At 57.7% G+C, this 24,754-nt stretch overlaps 2 protein-coding genes across 2 annotated transcripts; both read left to right on the forward strand.

Moving 5' to 3' along the window:
- The first annotated feature begins 527 nt into the window (after positions 1–527).
- Clec4g (C-type lectin domain family 4 member G) lies at positions 528–4,312 on the forward strand. Its single transcript, XM_076850258.2, has 9 exons — positions 528–599; positions 867–977; positions 1,304–1,357; positions 1,536–1,598; positions 1,716–1,820; positions 2,077–2,166; positions 2,344–2,492; positions 2,598–2,713; positions 3,029–4,312. Exons 1-9 carry the CDS (start codon positions 545–547, stop codon positions 3,165–3,167), a joined length of 882 nt encoding a protein of 293 aa, XP_076706373.2. The 5' UTR covers positions 528–544; the 3' UTR covers positions 3,168–4,312.
- Positions 4,313–17,250: 12,938 nt separating this feature from the next.
- Positions 17,251–24,261, forward strand: Fcer2 (Fc epsilon receptor II). The gene is made up of 10 exons (XM_076850244.2): positions 17,251–17,299; positions 18,104–18,217; positions 18,481–18,534; positions 18,953–19,015; positions 19,214–19,276; positions 19,404–19,466; positions 19,549–19,638; positions 21,758–21,909; positions 22,027–22,133; positions 22,395–24,261. Exons 1-10 carry the CDS (start codon positions 17,278–17,280, stop codon positions 22,591–22,593), a joined length of 927 nt encoding a protein of 308 aa, XP_076706359.2. The 5' UTR covers positions 17,251–17,277; the 3' UTR covers positions 22,594–24,261.
- Positions 24,262–24,754: the final 493 nt, after the last annotated feature.

The following is a 24,754-nucleotide window of genomic DNA, read 5'->3' on the forward strand; positions in this document are numbered from 1 at the left end:
CCCATCCATCCCGCCCCACCCAGCAGTAGAATCCAGGGCTTAACCGGCCACCCCGAAACTTTTCAATTTGTTCCCTTCTGGCCAAGAGAGACTGGATTCAGGTCAGGGTCAGCCCAACCTCTGAGAAGCACCTGCGGGGAAATGGAGGGGGGTGCGGATCTGGCACTGGCTGCGGAGGTCCCACGGAGGGGCTTTCTCAGGATCTAGCAGGGTCCGAATTTGGTTGGGATGAGCATGTCCAACTCAGGAGGAAACCCAGCCCCCAAAGAGTTAGGGACCAAGCTCTGAAGAGAAGCCACAGCACCAGCCTGGGGGTGTGCTGCAGAGACCAGGCCCGGGAGGCTGGAACTGCCCCCCACCGTGTCCCAGCCCAGCAAGGAGCCGGCCCTGGCCCTGCGATTGGTCAGCGAATGTTTCCCTGTTACCAGGAATGGAGGCCGAGGAAATGGGAAGGAGAGAGGCAGGAAGAGAGAGTGGGTGTGGCCAGGGTGGGGCTGGGGGCTAAATTTATATCTCTGCCCCTTCACTGCACTCCTGCTTCACCATGGACAATGCTGGATACAGCAAGTGGGGCGGCGGGTCCCAGGACCTCCCTGGAGGTATGAGTAATGGATCGCCTAGCTGGTCTCCTGGGGTTCCTGGTGCATGTCGGGGGTGTGATGGGGAGTGGAGGAGAGGAGGCAAGAAGACCCAGGGGCAATGGGTTCAGGAAAAAAACCCACAACCATAGACCCGGTCAGACCTGGATCCAAATCCTAACTCTGCTGCTCAGGGGCTGTGCCATGGTGGGCAAGTTATTTAACCTCTCTGTGCCACAGCCTAGGGTTTAGTGCTTGGGCCCTAGGAGTCCATCTGTGTTCCCCTAGGGCACTGGGGACGCTGGGAGCACTGCAAGCAACGATTTTTCTTCCTGGCCCTGGTTCTCCTGGTGGCCTCAATCCTATGGGCTTTCATTCTGAGCATTCTGTTGTCCAAGGGTGAGTGACCCCTTCTTGAGGAGAGGTTGTGTGTCCCGCCTCCAGGACCTAAGCCTGTCCTTTCCATTGCTCCAACCCCCTCCATGATCCCAGCCCCCTGCCTGGATCTGAATGTGTCATCCCTGCCATCCCTGCATAGAATGGCTGTCCCTCCTTGGGCCGGGTGCACCCACCGGTGCGTTTGTCTCCCTTCCACACATGTGATCATCATGTGTGTCGTACGCCGGCCTGCTTCCCCTGTGGGTCCCAAGACGGGGGGGGGGGGGGGGGGGTGAGGGGATGTTCCTGCGTCGCCCCGCTGGGCCTGCAGGAGCTTCTCTCTGCAGCCTCTGTGGAGCGCCGGGCGCTGGTGGGCCAACAGGACCTGCTGGAGACAAACGGTATGTGCAGAGCGGTGGGCCCTGGGGGCTGAGGGTGGGAATGTCCAGGGTCCTGAGCCCAGGGAGCGGCTGGATGAGGACACAGGGGACACAGAGGCTGGTCTCATAGTGGGGGAAGGGTGTCCCCTGAGTCCCTTCAGGTGACGAAGTACACATGCGCGTGGGGACATCATTCCAGCCTCGAAACAGACAGTGGTGCTGGGTGCCTTGAAGGAGGAGGTCGGAGCCTGCAACAGCTGCTGTAAGAAGGGGGCCTGGCAGTCGCTTGTGGGCTTAGGGCAGGTGGACCACGGCAGGTTGGTGGGGGCAGGCGGGCTGGCCTCAGAAGTCCCACCCACCTGTATCGTGTCCTTCCTAGGCTTGGGGACCAAGGCGAAACTGCAGAACACTCTCACTGAGCTTGGGGAGACACAGGCAAAAGTGCTGCAGCAGGAGAGCGCCCTGAAAGAACTGCAGGAGCGCGGTGAGGGGCGTGACCCACAGCCCTGGCCCCAGTGACCTTGACCCCTGACCCTGATCGTGCCCACCTCCATGACTGGACCAGATCCTAAAGGCTGGACTCTGACCTTGAGTAAAACTCCTCACCTCAGCCATGCCAGACCCTACCCTCTTAAGACAGTCATTGTCAAGGTCGACATCCACCGGGACCTGACCTTTACCTGGCCATGACACGGCTGATTCTAACCTCCACTGTAATCTCAACTCCCTTGACCCTGCAGTGACCCAGGGCTTGGCTGAAGCTGGCAGGGACCGAGAGGATGTCCGCACTGAACTGTTCCGGGTGCTGGAGGGCATCAAGTTGCAGAACGGTGAGCAACGCAGGGGACAGAAAACAAGTGGAACCTGCTGGAGCCTCCGAGTGCCACTCTCCACCAGGCCCTGCCCTTGTACTTGGCTTCGGTGGTTCTGCCCGTGGGGAATACCCACCCGGTGCTCAGTGAGCTCCACCCGGGAACAGCCCACCTCTCTGACCCGCCACCCTGCAGGTTCCTGTGAGCCGTGCCCCAAGTCCTGGCTGACCTTCCAGGGCTCATGTTACTTTTTCTCGGAGCCTCCCAGCTCGTGGGAGGCGTCGCAGCGCCTCTGTGCAAACCTAAGCGCTCACCTGGTGATCATCGGGGGCCTGGAGGAGCAGGTAGCGAGAGGGAGGAGCTCAGTGGGAGGACCTCGCGTGTGCCGTGTGGCTCGGGTCCTGGGGCGGTTGGTGGACTCCTGGGTTCAGGTCTCCGCTCCCTCCCAGGGCTTCCTGAGTCTGCATACTCGCGGCCTGGGTTACTGGCTGGGCCTGAGGGCTGTGCGACACTCTGGCAAGGTTCAGAGCTACAAGTGGATCGATGGAGTCCCACTCAGCTTCAGGTGAGGGACGGACTCCTGGTGAGAATCGGGGAGAGGGACAAATCAGACCCCTAGGGGAGGTGCTTTTGACCACCTCTCGGGGACTCTTTGGCTTGGGCTAAATTCTTAGGGATGGGAACATCAGATCGTAGGAACTGGCTGAGGGTTAAACTCTGGGCTCACAAAGTAATAACCCCAGGTGCATGCTCAAGTTAGACACTCAGGGTGAACAGGTTAGACCCAAGCAATAAACAGGCTAGACGCTGGGAAGGAGGGCTGGACCTCAGGTCCGTCCTCAGCCTGGACTTGCAGCTACACCCTGCCTCACCTTGGCAGCCACTGGAACTCGGGAGAGCCCAATGACTCGAGGAGGCAAGAAGACTGTGTCATGATGCTGCACTCGGGGCTGTGGAACGACGCACAGTGCAGCAGTACAATGGACGGCTGCATCTGTGAGAAGAGGCGCAGCTGCTGACCCGGCTCAGCGCCCAGAGCCGCACCCACCGGCGCAGTTGGCTCCCAGGTGCTCAGAGGCCTCTGCTCCAACCTCACAGGCCCCTGCACTCCCACCCCTCCGCCAGCTTCAAAACTCCCTTCTCCTAGTCCCGGGTCACCTGAGCCCACCTCTCTTCCTAGTCGAGAAAGAGAAGGAAGCTGTTTGATTGTTCCATCTTCCCCATCCCTTGAATAGACTGGCACCCTGTCATCCATCCCAGACTTCACAGCAGGACACAAGGCCCTGAGGCAGGGAGAGGAAGGAGGGACTCCTCTGATGAGATTATCTGGTCCCTTTTGCTCAAAGCACCTAGCTCCTGGGACTGTCAGGAAACATCCCAGCGAAACTGGGTTTTTGAGAAGTGATGGGATTTCTGCAGGTGGAGCTAGGAAGGTGGGGGGCGGGTAGGGAGCAGAACCCAGCAGGAGGGGGCTGCCAGCTGGGCAGAAGGAGTGTGGAGGTGTGGGCTGCAAAGGGCCTGGCTGGAACAAGTGGGGACTTCTGATCTGAATTCACCCTGCACTCCCAAAGTTCCCCGCTTTCATCCTGAGGACTTGGGGGCTCTCTGAGAATTTCCAAAAAAAAAAAACACACAGATGGATCCAACAGAGGACAGTAACAGGCCAGCTGCTCCTAGTTCCCTGCAGAACTGAGTCCATAACTAAAGGCTGCTTTAGTTCCCAGAATGCCTGGTGGTGACAGCCTGAGGCAGCAAGAGAGGAACACCATCCCAGATACAGCCTCTACCCACCGAGCCTGAAATCCCCTCCTCTCCCCTCCTACTCAGTCCCAACCCCCAGCCCTGCTCCAGGCCACCACGGACCTGTCGTCTATCGCCATCAATGTGACTTGTCTTTTGTAAAACTCCATATACATTGAATTACATACAACGTATAGCCCTCTGTTTCTGGATACTTTCTGTCCACAGAGTACTTTTGAGATTCAGCCATGCTATTATGCGAATCGATAATATTCTTTTTCTTTATTGCGGAGTCATATTCTGTTGTGTGGCTGGACCACAGTTCACTTATCTGTTTACCCGTAGATGGATGTTTGGGTCTCTTCCAATGTAAGTTACTATGATTCGGCTTCGGTGAATATTCTTATACAAATTTTTGTATGGCGTGTCAGTGTATTTTCGGTTGCTATGACAAAACACCCAAGACTGGGTAATTTACAAAGAATAGAAGTTTTTTTGACTCATGGTTCTGGAAGCTGGAAAGTCTGAGAGCATGGTGACAGCATTTAGTGAAGGCCTTCTTGCTGAGGTATTCGTCTCTTTCATTGCTGAAACAAATGCCTGAGGCTTGGTATTTTATAAAGAAAGGAAATTTGTTTAGCTCAGTTTGGGAGGCTAAAGTCCAAACAGCCAAGTATCTGCTCTGGTTAGGGTCCTGTGACTGCATTACATCATGAGGCTAGCAAGGAGAAATCTCAGAAAGCCAGAGAGAGTCGAGAGGGGCTAGTCTTGCTCTTTTGTGACATGCGTCTCTTGAGAACCAGTATCTCACTAGGATCTCAGGAGAACTACCTTAATCCCTTCCAAGGAAGTGCCCCCAAACACCTAATGACTTCCCATAGGCCCCACCTCCTACAAGTTCCACTATTTCTTAAGGTCACCTCACTAGGGACCAAGCTTCCAAGAGATGAGCCCCTGGGAACATCGTCCAACCCATGATCTATAGTACAACATGGCGAGACGGAGCCAGTGTGCCCCTCTGGTCTCTCTTCCTCTTGTGATAAAGCCACTGGTTGGGGCCATCATGGCGGTCCCAACCTTATCACCTCATTGAACCCTAGTCATCTCCCAAAAGGTGATTCTCCAAATTCCATGCACAGGAGAATTTAGGGATTAAGTTTCCGACACATGGACTTTGGAGGGACACATTCTGGCCACACCATGTGCATCTGTAGGTTTTCCCTTCTAAACACCTAGGAGTGATGTTAGATGCACACTTAGCTTCCCAGAGAGGTTACTCTCACCAGCAAGGTCCAGAGGTTCCAGTTGCACAGGGAGGAGGTTTTGGCCCCAGAGAAACTGCAGCAGTTCCAGAGCCCAGATGGAGGGGAGGAAGGGAGGCCAGAAGGGGAGGCAGATAGTGGAGGACGGCAGGAAGCAGCAGTTCTTGATTACACGGGTTTGCACAGTACGGAGAGCAGGGTCCCGGGGGTCTCTGACATTTGGAATTACACCCTAGGGAAGATAGCAGGAGTCCCCGGATAGAGACGAAGAGAAGGATTGGTGCCTGATCCCCAAGAAGGGGCTTCTGGATGGGACAGTAGATGGACGGGAAAGGACAGGCACCCTCGCTGAACAAGGAGGAGGCTGCCAGCGAGCAGAGAGGATCAGGGCGCAGGTCTCTCGGACACAAGGGGCAGCTTCATTTGAGAAAGGATTTTAAATGCCACAAAATTCTTTAGCTGGTGGTGGGGGGGACACGAGGCATGAGACAGAAGTCACCCAGGACCTAGGTCGCTCTGTCCTTCAGCAGGTTTCTGCCTCCCTAACACCTTGAGGATCACCCCCTCCCTCTTGGCCTTTCTTACCTGGAATTTATAACGTGAGTGACCAAGAACCAATCAGCGCCCAGCGCTTACCCTTGTTGACCAATGGGCGGGGGCGAGCCCTGGGGGGCGTGCCTGCGGGGCGAGCCTCGACTGTGAAATCCCAGAGCCCTCGGACGCGCTCCGGGGAGAGCTGCCTCTGGACCAGGAGAACCGCTATCTTCTCCCCAGGTGGCCACTCTCGTTGTGGCTTAAGGCGCTCGTGCTCCCACACGTGGTGTCCTCGACTTCCCTTTGGGGCTGACACATTCGTGCCATCCCCTTCTCACCCGCGGAGGCCTCTGCTGCACCGATTCCACGCCAGGCCCTGGAGTTCCAGGTCAGGGTCACTCGGCCAGGAGGAACCGGAGAACCTCAGGCTGCGGGGACACAGGCTTCCACGGAACAGCGGAGGCCTGATGGGGCCCCTCGCAGGGAGTCCTAGGGAGGCCACACTGTGCTAGGGTGGGAGAGGCGGGAGGAACGGTTGCCTGGGAGCAGAGGTAGAGGTCACCTTAGCAGGGCTCTGGAGGAACTTTCTGGGGCGGTGTTCTGTTTGCTGATGATTTGGGAGCATACTGGTGAACGCACTCATCCAAACCTGCAGAAAGCATGCTTGGGTTTCATGCATTTCATTCTAGATAACTTTTAAATTTATGATTTTATCTGGCAAATAAAGATACATAAACGATAGAAAAAGTAATAGTCATCCCTTGGAATTTGTGGGGAATTGGTCCCAGAACCTTTCCCCCCCAACACAGTACCAGAACCCGTGGATGCCCAAGCCCCTCACAAACAGAGGCATAGCATTTGTAGAGGGCCTCTGCACCTCTGGCTAAATCATCTCGAGTTGGCCTAGAGTGCTACGCAGGGTAAATGCAAAATTGTTATACTGAGTTGCTTAGGGGAAAATGAGAAGAAAAACTGCATGCATGTTCAATGCAGATTGTTTTTCTAGTATTTTCCACCTGAGTTGGTTGAATCCACAGATGCCACGGGCTGACTGTATATGCGTGGCATATGATGTGATTTTTGATACATATACATAGTGAACTGGCTAAAATAAGCTATTAACATATGCATCACCTCACATATATGGTTAATTTTTTCTTTCTGTACTGGAGATTGGATTCAGGACCTTTGCCGCGGTCTGGCTGCAGCAAACTAGCCAGGGGGTGACGAACAACTTGTGTAGATTGATACAGCAGGAGTGGGAGCCGTTTATTGTAGGACAGGAGCAGTATTTATACATTCCATACAGCTTATCTAATTAACATAAACTAGATACAGCAGTCAACCAATAAGGAATCTCCACACTTAATGGCTCACTTGGGTTACTTCACAAACCACTCCCTCTGGCATTTTGCCAGGCACCATCCAGACTTGTTTACAGACTCTAACATTTCTCTGGCAAAATGCCAGGTGCCATCCTGACTTGTTTACAGACTCTAACAGACCTTGTATATGCTAGGCAAGTGCTCTACCACTGAGCCGCATCCCCAGACTTTTTATTTTATTTTGAGACAGGATCTCACTAAGATGCTGAGTCTAGCCTTTGACTTGAGATCCTCCTGCCTCAGCCTCCCAAGTAGCTAGGATGACAGGCATGGGCCCCTGCACTCAGTTATGTGTCATTTTTTTTCATGGTGAAAACACCTAAAATCTACTCTCAGCAATTTTCTTTCTTTTTTTAATTTTAATTTGTTATATATGACAGCAGAATGCATCACAATTCACATTACACATATTCAGCACAATTTTTTTATTTCTCTGGTTGTACATAAAGTAGAGTTGCACCATTTGTGCACTTAGGGTAATGATATCCATCTCATTCCACGGTCTTTCCTACCCCATTCCCCTCCCTTCTGGCCCCTCCCCTTTGCCCTATCTAGAGTTCCTCTAGCCCTCCCATGCAGCATCCCCCCACCACATTATGAATCAGCCTCCTTAAATCAGAGAAAACATTTGGCATTTGGTTTTTTGGGATTGGCTTAGCTTCACTTAGCATTATATTCTCCAACTCCATCCGTTTATCTGCAAATGCCATGATTTCTCTCTCTCTCTCTCTCTCGATGGACACAATACCTTTATTTTATTTATTTATTTTTATGTGGTGCCGGGGATTGAAACCTCATGTATGCTAGGCAAGCACTCTACTAAGCCACAACCCCAGCCCCGATTTTATTCTCTTTGATGCTGAAGAATATTCCATCGTGTATGTATACCACATTTTCTTTATCCATTCAGCTACTGAGGGCATTTAGGTTGGTTCTGCAGTTTAGCTATTGTGAATTGAGCTGCTGTGAACATTGATGTGACCGTGTCCCTGTAGTATGCTGATTTAAGTCCTCTGGGTATAGACCGAGGAGTAAGAGAGCTGGGTCAAATGGTGGTTCCAATGGTGGTGCTGGGGATGTTCCTCGGAGACTCCAGGGATGAGTGGTTCATTCCAAAATTCAACTTTCCTGAACGCTTGAAAGTCATCCTAATGAAATAAGGGGTCCGGGTGGTGAGGGTTGCCCTCCTGGGGTTTGCCGTCTGGCCAGGAAAGGAGGGAGTGGTGAGGTTGAATGGAAGTGGTGGATTAGAGATGGAAAATTCTAGAAAAGGAAAACTCCTTTCGCTGCATTTCTGGCCTGGGGGGAGGGGGTAGAGGATGCAAAAGGGAAGCAGGGTGTGCCTTGGAAAGGCCCAGGGTGCTTGTGCTGGGAAGCAGAGTGTGGGGGCAGGGAGGGCAGTGGGTGGCCCCACTGTTGGGCGGCTGCACGGCATGACCACCCCGTCTGGGGGTAAATCAGCAAGTCATGGGGAGCTTGGATCCCGGTCGGGGTTCCCTGGTTGCTCTGGCCCCACCCTAACCCCAGTTGCCACCTTCCAAGGAAGCAGCCTGGAGCTGACCTCCCTGGTCTCCCACCTCTCCCCCCCAGAGCCCAGGAAACCCCCTCGGCTCCCCAGGGCTTCTTCCCAGGAAGGCGGAGGCATCAGGGGAAGAGACGGGGCCTTCCAAAGCAGCAGCAGGCCACACTCTCTTCCAGCCCCTGGCAGCCTGTCCACATGGGGCTCAATCCCCACTCCCTGGGAAGGCCAGGACTCTCGCCTGGACACAGGTGGCTCAAATGGATGGATCTGGCAGATCCGGAAAGAAAGCCCAGAGCTTGAAACCAGCGCGGGCCACGACCTTGCTGTGTGGACTCGGGCTCGTGGCTTTGCTTCTCTGAGCCTCAATTTTTGCATCTCCAGGGGGAAGGTAAAGCCAGTATCTACCTAGTGTATCATGGTCAGCTAAATTAGCCCCTGATCAATGGATATGTGGATCAAGATGTCCACACCCTAATGCCCAAAATCCATGAATATGTGACTTCATATGGCAAAATAAACTGTGCAGGTGGGATTAGGAGAAGGACCCTAAGGGCGGGAGTCTGTTTTAGTTAGCTTCTTTGCTGCTGTGGTCAAAAGACCTGACAAGAGCAATTTTAGAGGAGGAAAAGTTTATTTGGGGCTTATCAGAAGTCTCAGTCTGTAGACGGCCAACTGCACTGCTCTGTGCCTAGGTGAGGCAGAACGTCCTGGAGGAAGTGTGAGGAGGAAGACAGCGGCTCAGGACGTGACCATCAGGAAGCAGAGAGAGAGATCCTCACCGGGCACAAAATATATGCCCCAAAGGCATGTCCCCAATGACCCACCTCCTCCAGCCACAGCCTGCCTACAGTCGCCACCCTGCTCATCCCTGTGGGTAATTAATGCACCAGCAGGTGAGGCTCCCATAGCCCAGTCATTTCACCACGGAATTTTCTGGTATTGTCTCACACATGAGCTTTGGGGTGACACCTCGTGCCTAAATCATAACAGAGGTGATTCTGGGTTATCCCAGGGGCCCAGTGTCACCGCAGGGCTCTCCTGAGAGGCAGGCAGGAGGGCCAGAGTCAAAGCAAGACCGGAAGATGCTGCGCGTCTGGCTCTGGAGCTGGAGGAAGCGGAGGCAGGCACCGCTAGAAGCTGGCGAGGGTGGGACACGGATTCTCCCCCAGCCCCTCCAGAAGGGACCAGTCCTGCCCTCATCTGGACTGTAGCCCCGGGGAGAGCCATCTTGGGCTCCCAACATCTAGACCTGGCAGGTCCTACCTCAGTGTGTAGGCTACTGGACGTGTGGTCACTTCCTCCAGTGCCATGGGAATTTCACTCGGGTGTGATGCCCATGTGTTAACTATGTGCCAGGCCCTGAACCAGGGGCTGGGGACACAGCGGTGACCAGAGAGACCTCCCTGCCCTCCTGGAGCTCCTGTCTTGGTGGGGGATGATAAAGAAGCAAACCAGACATGTGCACACACCTGAAGGGACACCGAAACCCCACAGCGGTGACATCAGAGCCAAGGGGCATGTCAGCCAGGGTCATGTCCTGCAGAGGGCAGAGACCTGGAGGGAGAGGGAGGACCATCTACTCCATCAGCAGTGGGAAGGAACCATCGTGTTGGTCTCCCAGCTGGTGCAGGTTGAGGGAGCAAACGGGGTGAGGGGCCAAGGAGGATGCCCACCCTGTGGGTCCTCGTGGCCTGCAGGGATTTCGGGGTTTTTTGCTAAGAGCCTCTGGGTAGAGGGCTGGTCGATCCTGGGAGATGGGTTTCCAGAAATGCTGCAAAAACATGTTGTCATTTTCTGAGGCTCGCGGAACCCAGAACCGTGCTGAGGGCTTCGGGCACACACAGATGTGAGGGAATTGCCCTACTCCCACCCCACAGACGAGGAAACTGGGTCCCAGAAAAGAAGCAATCACCCTGCAGCCGGGAGAAGATACAGGGGCGGAGCTGGGACCTCACGGCTGCACTTATCCACAGCAGGGTCCCCAGTGAGGGGCAGTGACCAGGTGTGGGTCCAGCAGAAGACAGCGACCCCACTGCCTGCCAGACCCAGGGGGCCTGGGAGCAGGAGTGGAGAAGAAAAACACACGGACCTCCTCCAAAGTCCCTGAGAAGTTGGAGTCCTGGGTCCCTGAGGGGAGGGTCTGGGGTCCTGGCCTCCTGGGTGCCTAAGAGGCTGAGCCTGGGCCCCTGAGGATCAGATTAGGGTCCCAGCTTCCTGACTCCACAAGGAGCTGGGGGCCTGGGTCCCTGGGGGTTGGAGTAGGGTCCAGGCCTCCGGATCCCTAAAGAGTGGGGGATCTCTGGATCTCTGAGGGTGAGGTCAAGGGTTCTGACTCGGGTCGCGGACTGGTCTGTGAGGACTGGGAGCAGAGGCCTGGTTTCCTGGTCTCCAGGGAGTGGAGGGCCTGGGTCCCTCAGAGTAGAGCTTGAAGTCCAGGATTTCTGGGTCTCTGAAGGTTGAGAGTCCCCAACTCTCAGGGAACTCGGGAATTCTCAGAGAGAAATCCCCTAACCTCCCAGTCTAGCCCAGGGCCACCCTCAGAGGTCCCTGCTGGGCCTGCCCAGCCTCCTCCTCCGTGGGGTGTCTAGGAGCCTGAGGGAGGCAGGAAGGAGGGGCTGCAGGCCCAGGACTCCCTCCTGAGCTCTGGGGAGCCCTGCAGAGGGGAGGGTGTGGACAAGTCCACCTGTGTCCCCTCCTGAGAACTCCCTCCCACAAATAGCAGCCTTTCCAGCCTCTCCAGACCCTGCCCCCAACATCACACAAACAAACAGGCTCTGGCTCCAGTCCTGGGCCTCCAGGAAGGCCACAGAGCTCATCCCACTGCCCGTCCCTCTTCCTGTTGATCTGTTCTCAGGGGTCAGGGTAGGGAAGCACTTGATGGGGTGTGTGACTGGGTCTTGGGGCCACCGCCCTGGCCCTTCTGGGAAGAGTACACAGCTCAGGGCTGGAGACGGGGATTTAGAGGACCATGGGGGCTCAGCCTCCATGATCAAGGCAGCTTTTGTGCAAACTGGCCCTCCAGGTGGGGACAATGACCTACGCAATGACCTGGAGGTACCAAGAGCTCTGGGAAGTTCAGGCACTTGGAGAGTCTTGGAGGGAGTGGAGTAGGTGTAGCTGGAGAGGCCCAAGTGCGACCTTGAACACCAGGCTGCAGGGAGCTGGAACTTTAAGACCAGAGTAGAAGGGAGCCAGAAGGTGACCCACAGGAGGGAGACGTGATCGGACGGCTGTGGTGCAGGGAATGGGCTGAGGGGTCTCAGGAAGACCATGGAGGGTCTTGCTGCCATTGTCTGGGACAAAGGAAGATGGCTGGTATTGGGGGCATTCAAGAGAAGAGATGGGCCGTCAAAAGATGGTGCATGTGGAGGTAGGAGCAGGAAGGAGGCAGGTGACTTGCAGCCTCTGGCGGGTGACCAGTGGTGGTGAGGGGCAGTGCTGTGCTCAGCCTGGGGCAAGGACTGCGTCCAGGCTCACTCTGCTCCAGCCTCACTGACTCCTTGGTGGTCCTCCAGCACCAGGCACCAGGGCCCAGGGTCTTTGCGGTGGCTGTTCCTCTGCAGGGACCCCTCCCCCTCCTCCACAGGCTGGTTCCTGCATACAGCTCAGGGGTTCCTGCTCAGAAGCGGCCCGCGCAGGGCTGGGGATGTGGCTCAAGCGGTAGCGTGCTCATCTGGCATGCGTGCGGCCCGGGTTCGATCCTCAGCACCACGTACAAACAAAGATGTAGTGTCCGCCGATAACTAAAAAATAAATATTAGAACTCTCTCTCTCTTAAAAAAAAAAAAAAAAAAAAAAAAAGAAGTGGCCCACGCAGAGGGCTTTGTCTGACCAGCCTGCTGAGCCAGCTCCTATGTCCCCTTTCATCTGCTTTAGGACTTTCGTCACCATCAGACATCGGTCTGCAGCCCTATGGAATGACAGATCCACGTTTTGCTCTGAGAGCAAGGGGAGGGGGCGTGGCTTCCGTCCACGAGCAGCTCAGAAGACCAGCAGAGGGCGCTGCCTGCCTCTGTCTCCACCACTTCCTGCCGTGCGGGTGTGTGCATGTTGCACATCTGGGTTGTGTGTCTCTGTAGGTCTCTACTTTTCGTTTATGTGTTTCTGTGCATATATGTGTGTGTTTATGTGCGTGGTCCTGTTGTGTGTCTGTGTCCTGCTCAGTGTGCTACCTATAGTTTGATTGTGTGGGTCTACATCTCCGGGCTCATGCTGCGTGTTGTGTGTGTGCCTGTGTGTCAGCGGTTGTACTGTGTTGTATCTCATGTGGTTGTGTGTTAGTAGTTTGGCTGTATCTTGCATATATGTCGCATGTGTCCATGGGTGGCTTCCGTGTGTGTTTTTTGTTTTTTGATGTGTGTGTGGTTTGGCTGTGTTGTGTCTGTGTTTCTGTTTGTCTCTGTGCGTCTGTGCACACACTGAGTATGTCTACTGTATCTGTGTTTGTGCTGTGTGGTCTCTTTGTGTGTGTTGTGTAGATGTCTGTGGGTTATATCTCTGGGTGTGGTCTTATTGTGTCCCGTTGGATTGTGTTGTGTTTGTGTGTCTGTATCTTGTGTACAAGTGTGTTGTGTCCGTTTGTCCTTTTATTGTGTGGTGCCTGTGTGCTGGGTGTCTGTGACTCGTTCGTGTGGGCCTGTGTGTTGGGGGGCCCACACCCCACATTCCTTGCACTGCCGAATCCTGGGAGACCTCACTGGGCTCACCCTACTTCAGAATTCCCAGTTTCCCCCTGTGTCCCTCAAGAGGCTAAGTCCCTGGCCCACAGGGTAGCTGACCAGCACTCGGGTGTTGGTGCCCTCTCCTGGAGAACAGCCTGTGGGGCGGGGTGCAGAGGCTGCTGAGCCAGGCATCCAGGGGTGGGGAGGCCGTGGGCCTCAGGCTTTGCATGAACCTCCCCGGGGAGGCATGAAGGCTGGAACTCCCTAGGGGATCCACAGTGGCATGAAGCGTTTGAAACTAAAGGCACAGAAGCTCTGCTCCTCCCTGACCGTGCACTCAAGTCACCTCCCAAGCCAGGCTCCAGTAGCGAGGGTCAGAGCCAGCTGCCACCAGGCCCACCACCTGAAAGCGGCCCACACATGTGTGGTGTCAAACTTCTTCTTCAGGCAACCATGGGCCTGGGGACGTGATGCCCAGTGGGATGAGTCGACCTCCCAAGGACACAACAAGATCCACTCCCAGGAGGTCCTAGGAGGCCCTAGGAGCCATAGAGAGGGAGTAGGAGGGTGGGTGGCAGGGGCTGGGAGGGTGAGAGCTCTGGGGACAGCCTCACAGTGTGACTGTGCTTAACGCCCTGGACTCTGCGCTCAGACAGGGTGTTGTGCGTATTTAACCACAGTTAAAGCAAACCAGAACAATGTGCCACTGTTTTCTCTGCATCTAGGAACCGTGTTTCTAAACAGTGGTGATCAGTGGTGGCACAGAGCAGGCAGGGGCCAGGATGGTCCCCAGCAAGGAGTCTCTGCCCCAAGATGAAAAGTGTGGAAAATGAGCAGCGCGGCTGGCAGGACCTCCTTCAGGGAGCCCCCTGGATTTGGCATGCCCACTGCCCTCCCCTGCCCCCAGGTCTCCTTCTCCCCTGCACTTGGAAACCCCTGGAGTGGCCAAACAGTCCGGGGAGCCTGGGGCTGTCTTGGGACAGGGCTGGGTCAAGGCTGTAGGCTCCGCCCACCCAGGTGCACAGTCCAGACTGGACCTCTGTGTGGCAGACGTAGACACTGGGCCCCACCCAGAGCCCCGAGGAGGGTTGGGAAAGGGAACCCGCTGGGGTCAAGCAGGAGTCGAGGTTCTGGGCAGGGCTGGGCCTGGCTGGATCCCAGTGGAGACTGGACCCCAGGCTGGCTCCTGCTGAGGCCAGAGCCTGGACGCCGGGCGAGCAAGGCCCCACCCCAGGCTGTGATCGCCACCCTGAAAGGAGAAGCTACACCCTCAGACCCGGGGCCCACATCCGCCCCGTTTCCTGTTTTCCCCCAAAGTGTGCGGGAGGTGTGGGTCGATACCCCCGAGAGGAAGGGGCAGGACCGTCGCGTGCCCGGTCCCCTGGGCCCCAAAGCATCCTCTTGCCTGAGTGGAGTCTGGACGAGGACCCAGCATGGAGCCTGGGAGGCGCCGGTGGGAGAGTGGGCTCCCGTGGACAGGAGCGGGGACACCACATCCCGTCCCCCTCCCGCCTCGCCCGACAGGACTCGCTCCCAAGATTCCTCCCCCGTCCTGCATGGCCCTCAGTGGACCGCAGGCTGTCTTCTCGGACACCCCAGAGGAGCCCAGGCGCTGTCCCTGTCCACAGCACCTCCCAACCCTCCACCCACACCTCAAACTGGCCTGTGGCCACCCCCCCACAGCCGCTGCCCAGGCTGCCCCTCCAAGATCCTCCCGCCTGCTCCTCCCTGGCCACCCAGCCCCCAGCCCCTGTCAAGCAGCAGGATCCCTGCTGTCCTGAAGGGCACCAGACAGAGGACAGTCCAGCCAGGTGCCTCTCTGCCAGTGGGGAGGCTGATGTCCAGCTCCAGTGGACAGCCCAGCCTGGACAGGCCTGGTGGGGAGTCGGGAGGTGGACATCTTCCCCTCCAAGAGACATGGGGTGGGGTGGGGGAGAGGGCCATTCCTCCATCAAGGATCAGAGGACGTTTTACAAATGAAGAGCACGAAAGATGAAGGGCCAAGGGGTCCGTGTCAATAGGAGGTTGGGTGGTATAGTGGTTAGGGCTGCCCACACTGCCCTGAGTTCAAATCCCAGCTCTGTCATCTATGAACGGTGTGACCCTGGGCACGTTACTTAACCTCTCTGTGCTCCACGTCCTTTAACCATAGGCAGCATGGATAACCAAAGTATCAACCTCCCAGGTGGTTGTGAAAACCAAATGTGTAAGGCACCCGGGTGCCAGGCCTGTGGTTCTGATCTTGACTCTACCACTTCCTCCCCCAGAGTCGGAGGGCGAAGGCTGGCATGGCTTTCACTCAGTTCTCTTACCTAAGAAATGAAGACGATAATAGCCCGGACTTCCCCCGATTGCGGGGAGCCCCCAAAAAAGACCATGTGTGCACTGCGGTTATCCAGGTGGTGAGCCCATGAGGTCTGTGACAATAGAAGCCACCAGTGGGTCTAGCTGTCCCCGGCAGCTCCAGCCTCTCTCCACCGCTCTGGGCCACGCTGACCTCACGGATTGGCACCCGCGCACCAAGGGGACAGGGACGCGCTACAGGCCTGAGTGAGGCTGTGGCCGTGAGGAGGTTGAACACAGGTATGTGATCGTGTGTGCACGTGCGCGTGTCAGGAGCTTCACAAGCTCTTGAAGACATACCTCAAGCTGAGCCTCCAGGGGTGACAGGAGGAGGTTGTAGCCCGGGAAGAGAGGCGGGTGGTGGGCAAGGGGGCAACCGTGTGGACAGAACAGGAGGCCTGGGCCGCCAGGTTTGGGGACGTGAAATCCAGCCAGCAGGCTGGACCCAGCAGAGGAGAGCTTGGGGGGTGCCCTGGGGCTGATCTGGGAGGTGCTGGGGAGCCATGGAAGGTTGTAGACAGGGATGAGACCTCTCAGATTAAAAATATGGCCAGGTGTCAAAATCCTGCCACTTGCCAGAAGACACCCTTCCAAGAAGCCTGTGTCTCCACATGGTTGATCAAATGTCCAGGGTTTCAGTCCCAGTCCTGTCACTACGTGAGGCAGACCCCTCCTGGTGTCTGAGGGCCCGTGAGAGGCCCTGTGGAGTGAGGAGGTGCCCACGGATTACGAGGCTCTTTCATACGAGTGGAGGCAGCTCTGTGGCTCTTCCCAGTGCACAAATGGGTAAACTGAGTCACCCGTCCAGGGAGAAGCCAGAGCTCTGGTCAGGCACGTCCCACTACCCCAGGATGGGGACACTTGGCCTCCTCCCGTGACGGTGAGGAGCTGGCTTGAGCGGCAGCTAATCAGAGCCTGGCCAGCCCTCGTCGCCACCTGCCTAAGACTCAGAGAGGGCAGGCAACTTGGCACCAGGAGGGGGACAGCTGTGACCCCAGGCTCACTCTCCCACATGTGGAGCCTTAGAGTCAGAGGACTGGGAGCCACTGGGGGACAGAGTGTCTGCCCTTCTCAGCAGGAGGAAGTACAGAGTAGCTGCTTGATAAGCATTTAGGCTCTGAAGACCCCCCTAGGGGCAGCACCACACTGAGATCCTCGCGGGCACTATCTCCTTGATCCTGGCACAGCCCCATTTTACAAAGGACAAAACTGAGGCTCAGAGAGGCTGAACCCTCCGTCGAGGCTGCACGGTATCCCGGTCAGAGCTGGTGGTATTTGGGTGCTTCTGTTGGGCTGGCCTGGGTCAGAGAATCCCACACACTCTCATATCGCCATTTTACGGACAAGAAAAGAAACGTTGAAGTCCAGTCGTGTGCCAAGACCTGGCTGGCACACGTTGACTGGGCCTCACGTGTGATGGGCGTGGGTAGCATGGTCTCAGGTGGCTGAGGACACACCAGCTTATCTCCCAGTTGACCCCGATATTGACTTCAATTCATGATCAAAACAATCAGCAAATGGACACTGGGTGCCCCCAGGTCCCAGATTCTGTCCCGTGCCGAGGACCAAGCTCAATGCTGCATTAAAACCCAGGTCCCAGGCGGAGCTGTGACGTGCCGTGGGGGGACTACCTTGGCGGGCAGCGAGCATCCCGTCACCAGGAAGATCCCAGCAGGACTGCCATGGCAGGACACGAATACGCAGGTGGGAGGACTCTCGGGGTCACCCTGGCAAGAGCAGGTCCCTGTCCTACGTCCGCCAGGGGAGGAGGGGATCCCCCTGCAGCAGGGCACATTTCTAAGAAAGGCCCCGGGGGGTGGGAGGTGAGCCAGGCGGGGGGAGGAAGCCAGGCCCCTCCCTGCGCTGACTCACCGCCTCTCCACAAAACCCCCGCTCAACCAGAGCTGGTGCCCGGGAGTGGAGGCCGAGTGGAGCGGGACGGGGTCAAGTGGAATTTGGCATGACGAGCCCTCAAAGCCAGAGTGAAGAGGGGCAGGGCCAAAGTGGGTGACAGGGAGAGCCCTGGGGAGCCAGGTGCTGGGGTGAGCCTGGGGGACCTAGATGCCGGGGAGGACTGGGACCCAGGGAAGGGGGTCAGGGCTGGTGACAGGCTTCTGGATACATCTTGAGGGGCCAAGTGTAGGGAAGGGGGAGCAGACTCTGGAAAGGACCTGGACCCACATCAGACTCACCGCCCGCTGGAGTGCGAGCAGGCGCCAAGCTGGACAGGCAGAGCTGAAGGGACAGACTCAGAGAGGCAGAGACGGACAGACAGAGCTCAGGAGGGCTGACAAACACCCTGGACAGTGAGGACGGGGGCACTGGACAATAGCAGCATGTGGAGACAGTGGGCAGGAGAAGCTGGGGGTCCACCGAGACCCTCTGCTGCAGTGTGGCTTCTGGACATGTTCCCAGAATACGGGGGCTCTGGGTGAAGGGAGATGAACAGAGCCGGGCCCAGCCTCCTCCTGGACCCCTCATTGTCCCTAAACCCCCCACCCCGGGCAGGGTTCTTGGAGCCTCCCAGGAGGCGATGTTGCAGGCAGAGGCTGCCGCTCGTACTGTTGGGGATGCTGACCGCAGTGCTGTGGGCTGGGCTGCTCACCCTGCTTCTTCTGTGGCGTAAGGACACCCCCAGCCCCATGCCCCACGCCCCTGGGCCCTTTATCCCCCCGCACCTCATCTTAGCACCAGGAGAGCCCCACACCCTTTGGAACCCAATTTTTCCAATTGCCAGTCCCTCCTTGGAGCCCCCCACACACACTTCCCTATCCCCCAGCCTTTGAGCAACTCCCTCGAGCTGTACCCCAAGCCTCCGTCCCCCGCTGGCAGGGGGGAGGGGTGCTTGGAAGCAGCTGGTGGTCCTCACCTTCTCCCCTCCCCAGACTGGGACACGGAGCGGAGCCTGAGACAGCTGGAAGACTCTGCTGCCCGCAACGGTAGGGGAGGCCGAGGTGGAGGCTGGGACACCCTGCTCTTGTCCCCCTTCTACCGCTGACACTGGGGACGGCCCCTCCCTGGGCCTCAGTGTGCCCCCGTGACGCCCCCTCCCCGCGGGCTTGGAGGCTGCCCTGCCGGCCTCGTCCACTCCTCTCAGTGGGTCCCTGTCGGCCGTGGGCTGCGCCTGGGCAGACGCGCAAAGCCCTGGGGGACTTCTGCATTTCACCCTGGTGAGGGGAGCATCCACAGGTCCCTTCTCTTCCTGCTGCATCTCCCTGAGTATATGCCCGCCTCCCCCCGAAAACCCTCGAGAAACGAAAAGCCACCTTTAGTGACGATGCGGAGGAGGCGCCCTCGCTTCGGGGGCAGGAGGGGTCTTTGTAGTTCTGAGGACGCTTCTTCTGTCCCACGCCCCAGTCTCTCAAGTTTCCAAGGACCTGCACCGATACCAGAGTGACCAAATGGCCCAGAAGTCCCAGGGTGAGCCTCTTCGGGATGGGGGCTCGGGATGGGGGAGGATGGGGGCTTGGGTGGCCTCTGCACACACCATGGCAGGGCCCAGTGTGACCCATGCCACTCCTGGGGACTGAGCAGGCCCCTGAGAACCCAGAGAAAGAGGCTGGGAGCAGGTAGGGATGTGGGGGGCTTGGGGACTCAGGGGCCACTTCTCTGAACCAGCTGCTCAGCTGTCGCAGAACGTGAAAAGACTCCAGGCCCAGCAGACGCAACTGGAATCTCAGGGTGAGAGACGGGGCAGGGGCCCCGGGCAGACTGTGGGAGGGAGAGCCCAGAGCCACGGAGGACCAGGCCCAGGGACCCTCTGGCCCCTAAGCATCGTCCCCCAGCCCTGCCCTCTTACATCCGCCAGACTCCGAGCTCTCCTGGAACCTGGACAGACTCCGAGCAGACCTGAGCGACAGCAAGTCCCAGAGTGAGGCTTGGGAAGGTCGGGGGTGAGCGGGGGGGGAGCCTGCCGCTTGTCCCTGAGCACCACTCCCTTCCTGTCCCCCAAGACTTGAATGAGAGGCGTGCCGCCTCCGACTCGCTGGAAAAGCTCCAGGAAGAGGTGGCGAAGCTGTGGCTGGAGATACTGGTGTCCAAGGGTGAGTGTGGGTCTGGGACCGGTGGGGGCGCGGTCACTGTGGTGAGCTGGAGGCACACATGACGGCTTGTGTGCGTGTGCGTGTGGGGTGTCTGTGTGACTGTGCAGCAGTGCCTCTTGGGGACACAAGGGGTGTGTGCAGCAGGGTTTGCCTGGGGATGTCCATGGGTCCAGGCTTGTGGAGGAGGAGGGCAGCTGAAGGACAGAGATGCCCTTGGGATTCAACTGCCTCCCTCACTGATTCCAGGGCTCCCAAGCCTTTAGCCTGCTCTGGGTCAAATCAGTCCAGGATTGACCCCTACTGGGTTCCCTTTTCTGCTGTCCTGCCCACCCAGGGGGCTCAGCGGGGTGGGGTGGGGCCAGACATCAGCAGGATTCACTCCTCACCCACCACCGCAGCCCCCTGGTAGACTGTCCCGTCCGGGGAGGCCAGCAGGCTGCAGAGAGCCCAGGATCATGGTGCCTGGACTGCTGTCAGCCCCCACCAACACCCCTGCCCTCCATCTTCCCTTTTCCACCTCCGGGGAGGCCCCGCTGCCCCCCCCCCCGTAAAGAGGAGGAAAGACCCTGCTTCAGAAGAAGAAGTCCCAGGCCCCAGGGTGTGGTGTGGCTCTGGGAATCCCAGCAAGAAACCCCGCTGTGGTCCCCGGGGGAGGCTGTGGTCCCCTGGGCCTCCAGGTGGTGCTACCCCTGACCCACCTCCCCACTTCCACCTCTCCTTGAGGTCTACTCCCCCCGCCTGGGATCTGAGCCCAGCTCTGACACTGCCTCTGGGTGACCTTCTGGTGACAGCCAAGACACCTTTCTTTTTATTATTAGTTTTTAAATGGACATGGGGTCTTGCTACTGCTGCCCAGGCCCACCTCAAGCTCCCAGGTCAAGCGATCCTCCTGCCTCAGCCTCCCAAGTTGCTGGGGCCACAAGCCCACATCACTACGTCCGGCCCTAAGGCTTTCTCTCCGGGCCTAGAGTTGTTCTCTGCCCATTCAATGCTGTGCCCACAGAGGGCTGGGGACTGGTTGCCATTTCCAGCCCAAGCCCCCTCCCCATCTCCAGAGCCTTCCCTACACAACACTATAAAAAAGTCTAGTTCAGGGCTAGAGATGAGCTCCCTGGTGTAGCGAGTGCTCAGCATGCATGAGACCCTGGGTATGATCCCAAGCACCAAAAGAAGAAAGAAAAGGGTGGGGGGTGTCTACTTTAAAGCAAGAGAGAACCAGCCCAGTAACGGTAGGTTTAAGCTCCCACCTTGGAGTCCTGGGGACCATGACTGTTTCTGAGGGCTTCCCCGGGGTGGGGAAAGGGGAGAAAGAGACCAAGCTGGCCTCACACAGGCACTTGGGGACTGGCGCTGAGGTCCCTTCTCCGTCCATGTACCTCTAAGCAGAGGGAAGCCAGCCATCTTGGCTCCCCAGAAAGGGGCCAGGAGATCTGGTCTGGAGGTGCTGCCAGTGATGGTGGCCACCACTGTCACTGGAGCTGTTTGTGGTGATAGAGCACAGGGCAGTGTGCTGGTGACAGAGATGTGGCTGGCAAGGTTGGTAAAGGTGGCGTCTGCTCTGGTGTGGGCCATGGAGACTGTTGCTGTGGCAGCTGGTGCCTGTGGCAATGACATTGGTGATGAAGGGGCTGCTGACCTTGGAGGGCGTGGGATGAGGGTGTCGGTGACCAAGGCCCTGCTAACCCTAGAGATGTCCGTGGTGATGCTGGTGATGAAGGTGATGCGGGCAATGGCGTATCTATGACGAAGGCGGTGGTGATTAATGTCCCCATGGAGGGGTTTGTGGTGGTGATGGTTGGGCTTGTGTTATGTCCACGGTGTTGGTGACCACAGGTTCACGTATAGTGACGATGCCAGCAGTTGAGGGGTTTTCTGGCCATGGACCAAGGTGCCTCTGGCTGTGAGGTGGTGTGTGGGCTGGTGTGCCCTCTGTGCCCTGGAGTGTGTGCTCTGCCAGAGTCAGAGCCCAGTGAAGAAGTCAGCCTGTGAGACTGTCAGGCTCTGGGGAGGACCCACAAGTGGTTCCAGGGGACATCCACCCTGCCCACCATGCCCACAGTGCCCATCATGGTGCCCACCGCCATGCCACCCTGAGCCTCTCCTCCGTGTGCAATCCCAGGCTCCACGTGCAACACGTGCCCCGAGGGGTGGCTCCATTTCCGACAGAAGTGCTACTACTTCGGCCAGGGCGCCAAGCGCTGGGTCCAGGCCCGGTTCACCTGCGACGACCTGGAAGGGCGTCTGGTCAGCATCCACAGCCAGGAGGAGCAGGTGGCCTGGGCTCTGCTGAGGCTGCGGGCAGCAGGGTGGGGGGCGGGCATCACACCCCAGCCTCCTGGAGTGAGTGGGAGGGACCGGGCACATCTCCAGCCTGGCCCTGCCTCCCAGGACTTCCTGACCAAGCGTGCCAACAAGAAGGGCTCCTGGATTGGCCTCCGGGACCTGGACTTGGAGGGGGAGTTTATCTGGATGGATGGGAGCCCCCTAGACTACAGGTGAGAGTGGGCCTTGGGGGACAGGTGCGGAGGTGGAGGCGCCCCGGCAGGACCTTGAGGAGGAAGCCCCAAGCCCAGAGTGGAAGGCAAGCCTTGGCTCAGGGCAAGGCTGAGCGGGGACAGGGGAGGGAGGCCAGTCACACACCCAGAAAGGGGAACCCGGGACAAGAAGGGAGGACAACAGGCGCGGGCCCAGACTCAGGGGGACCTGCCAGGTGCCGGGAGGGGCTGCCATCCTCTGACCCAAGCCTCTCCCCCCAGCAACTGGAATCTGGGGGAGCCCAACAACGGAGATCAGGGCGAGGACTGCGTGATGATGCTGGGCTCGGGCAAGTGGAACGACGCCTCCTGCCGCAGCGAGCTGGACGCCTGGGTGTGCGAGCAGCTGGCCACCTGCGGGCCACCCGCCCCCTCAGCCTCCGGGGATGTGCTGGAACCTGTACCCACAGAAGGGCACTGACAGACCCCTGCCCACCTCCCCTCACCCCCCCACCTCGATCACAGGAACAGCTGAGCCCAGAGTGGGATCCTAAGGACCCCCAGCAAGGCCTGGGTGCCACTTTGTAGCTAAAAGTTCCCTGTGACATCCCTCCCCAAACTGGCCCATCCCTGCTCCCGTCAGTGCCCCGAGGGCCTGACCCTTGCTTTTCAGCTAAGCTGGTCATCACCACTTCCCGCCTTCAAAGGCCCGGTGCCCCCAGAGCCTGTGCTGGCCGTTGGCAGGATGGAAGACCCTCGTGGCGCTGGTACAGACTGGCAGCCCTGCCACCCCAGGCGCTGCGGAGGACATGGGGTCTCTCGCCTCAGACCACCCTGTGCTTCGTCTGTGACTCCCACCCCATCAGAGTGCCCTGTCCCCTCCCCTGTCTTCAGCACCTTAGGACAGACCCCAGCTCAGGCAGCCAGGCCTGCTGCCCGGCCTGCCTTGGTGGTCCCTGCTCTCGTCCCTGCCTCAGGACAGGCTGGGTCTGGTCTCCACACTGGAAACTGCAGAGCCTGGTGCCCCAGGCCACCCAGGTGAGGTGGAGTTCGTACCACCCTGCCAAACTTTCTCTCCCTTCACCACAAGAAATATGCGCCAGGTGAGGCCTGGAGATGAAGACTGCGGGGTCCAACGGACCCTAGAAATCTATAGGTCAAGACAGCGGACCCCCAGCCAATCCCCCCACCCCAGGGCCCCAGAGGGAGGGCACAAGTTGAGGCACGGGCAGTGTCCAGACACGGCTGGTGCAGAGAAGGCGCTCACAAAGCGCTCTCTGGATAGTGGACAGGGAGGGGACCTGGTGACTCAGGCCAGTTCAGGTCTGGAAGTGCCTGGGAGGCTGAGGCAGCAGAAGGCGGACCCAGACTGACAAGGGTCAGCCAGTGCCAGGGACACAGAGGGAGGAAGCAGGTCAGGATCCCAGGTCAGGCCAAGGCTGGGGTCCCCTTGGCCTCGGCTTTTTCCCTGGAGACCCCTCTGCGTCTGCAGGAAATGCCTCATTCAGAACCCGCTTCCTTCTCGCCCTGCCGCTGCCTTGGTCCTGCTCCACCCTCACCCCCAGATGGTCTGTTCCAGGTTCCAAGTCTTCCCTGCTCTTTTTGAGATGGGGTCTGTGTTGCTATGGCTAGTCCCAAACTCCTGGGTTCAAGTAATCCTCCTGCCTCAGCCACCCGAGCAGCTGAAACTATAGGCACACCACACCGCACCCAGCTCCAGTCTCCCTCTTCACTGTCCCCAAACCTTCCATAAGTTTTCCAACAGCTCAGAGGAAAAAACAAAGTCCTTTAAGTTCTCTGTATGATGGCAGAAGCCCTCACGCTCCCCCTCCCCACCTCCTCACTATTCCCTGAAACGTGTGCTTGCCCACCTCAGGGACTTTGCATGAGTTCCTCCTGCTCAATCCGCCCTCCAAGTTTTTGCTCTCAGTGGGGCTTGTCCCAACTCCCGCACCCACCCAACTTAAAATTGCAACCCCTGAATGGGAGTGCAGCTTGGTGGCAGACGCACCTTACATGTGCAAAGCCCCGGGCTCATCCTCAGCACTGCAAAATAAATAAATAAATAAAATTGCACTCTGATGTTTCTCCCACTCTCAGTTAGAATGTGAGCTTCAGAAGGGCAGATACCTTCATTTCCTTCTAAGCTGTGTCTCCTGGGTCTGGCTTATAATAGATGGTCAATAAATATTTGTCTAATAAATATGAATGACCATGGACAAATGACCTCTCATGGACTCTGCTTTGTAGCCCATGAAATGATGATGTGTCTTGTGTGGCTCACCACTGACTGGTGCCTGGCTCATCCTCCTTCCCCTACCCACCAGCCTGGGGGCTCCAAGGAGTTTACTTGCAGCCCAAAGCATCCTAAGTCAGAGCTGTAGTGATCACAAGCTGCCTCCCCTTCTACTCTCATCCTAACAGGGAACATTTCTGCATTCCCACAACTTGTCCACACTCCTCTTCAGCAGGAGCAGGCAGACCCTGGGCCCTCCATTCCCAGTTGACCAGCTCTCCTGTCTTCCCTATTTCTCTCTGGCATCCTCACTGCCTCTGGGTGGACCTGGCTGCTCCACTTCCCCTCCTGCCTCTTGCTTCTGCAATCTGACTACCTCCTCTCCAGCAGACCCTGGAAGCCACTC

The sequence above is a fragment of the Callospermophilus lateralis genome, chromosome 1, assembly GCF_048772815.1.
Source record: "Callospermophilus lateralis isolate mCalLat2 chromosome 1, mCalLat2.hap1, whole genome shotgun sequence".
Lineage (NCBI taxonomy): Eukaryota > Metazoa > Chordata > Mammalia > Rodentia > Sciuridae > Callospermophilus > Callospermophilus lateralis.

Bases quoted from the DNA above. Each gene is read 5' to 3' on its own strand.
- Clec4g (XM_076850258.2), top strand. From the start codon at position 545: ATGGACAATGCTGGATACAGCAAGTGGGGCGGCGGGTCCCAGGACCTC. The intron at 1,599-1,715 runs GTAAGAAGGGGG...TGTCCTTCCTAG, and splicing joins CGGAGCCTGCAACAGCTGCT to GCTTGGGGACCAAGGCGAAA. The intron at 1,821-2,076 runs GTGAGGGGCGTG...TTGACCCTGCAG, and splicing joins GAAAGAACTGCAGGAGCGCG to TGACCCAGGGCTTGGCTGAA.
- Fcer2 (XM_076850244.2), top strand. From the start codon at position 17,278: ATGGCAGGACACGAATACGCAG. The intron at 17,300-18,103 runs GTGGGAGGACTC...CACCCCGGGCAG, and splicing joins GGCAGGACACGAATACGCAG to GGTTCTTGGAGCCTCCCAGG. The intron at 18,218-18,480 runs GTAAGGACACCC...TCCCCTCCCCAG, and splicing joins CACCCTGCTTCTTCTGTGGC to ACTGGGACACGGAGCGGAGC.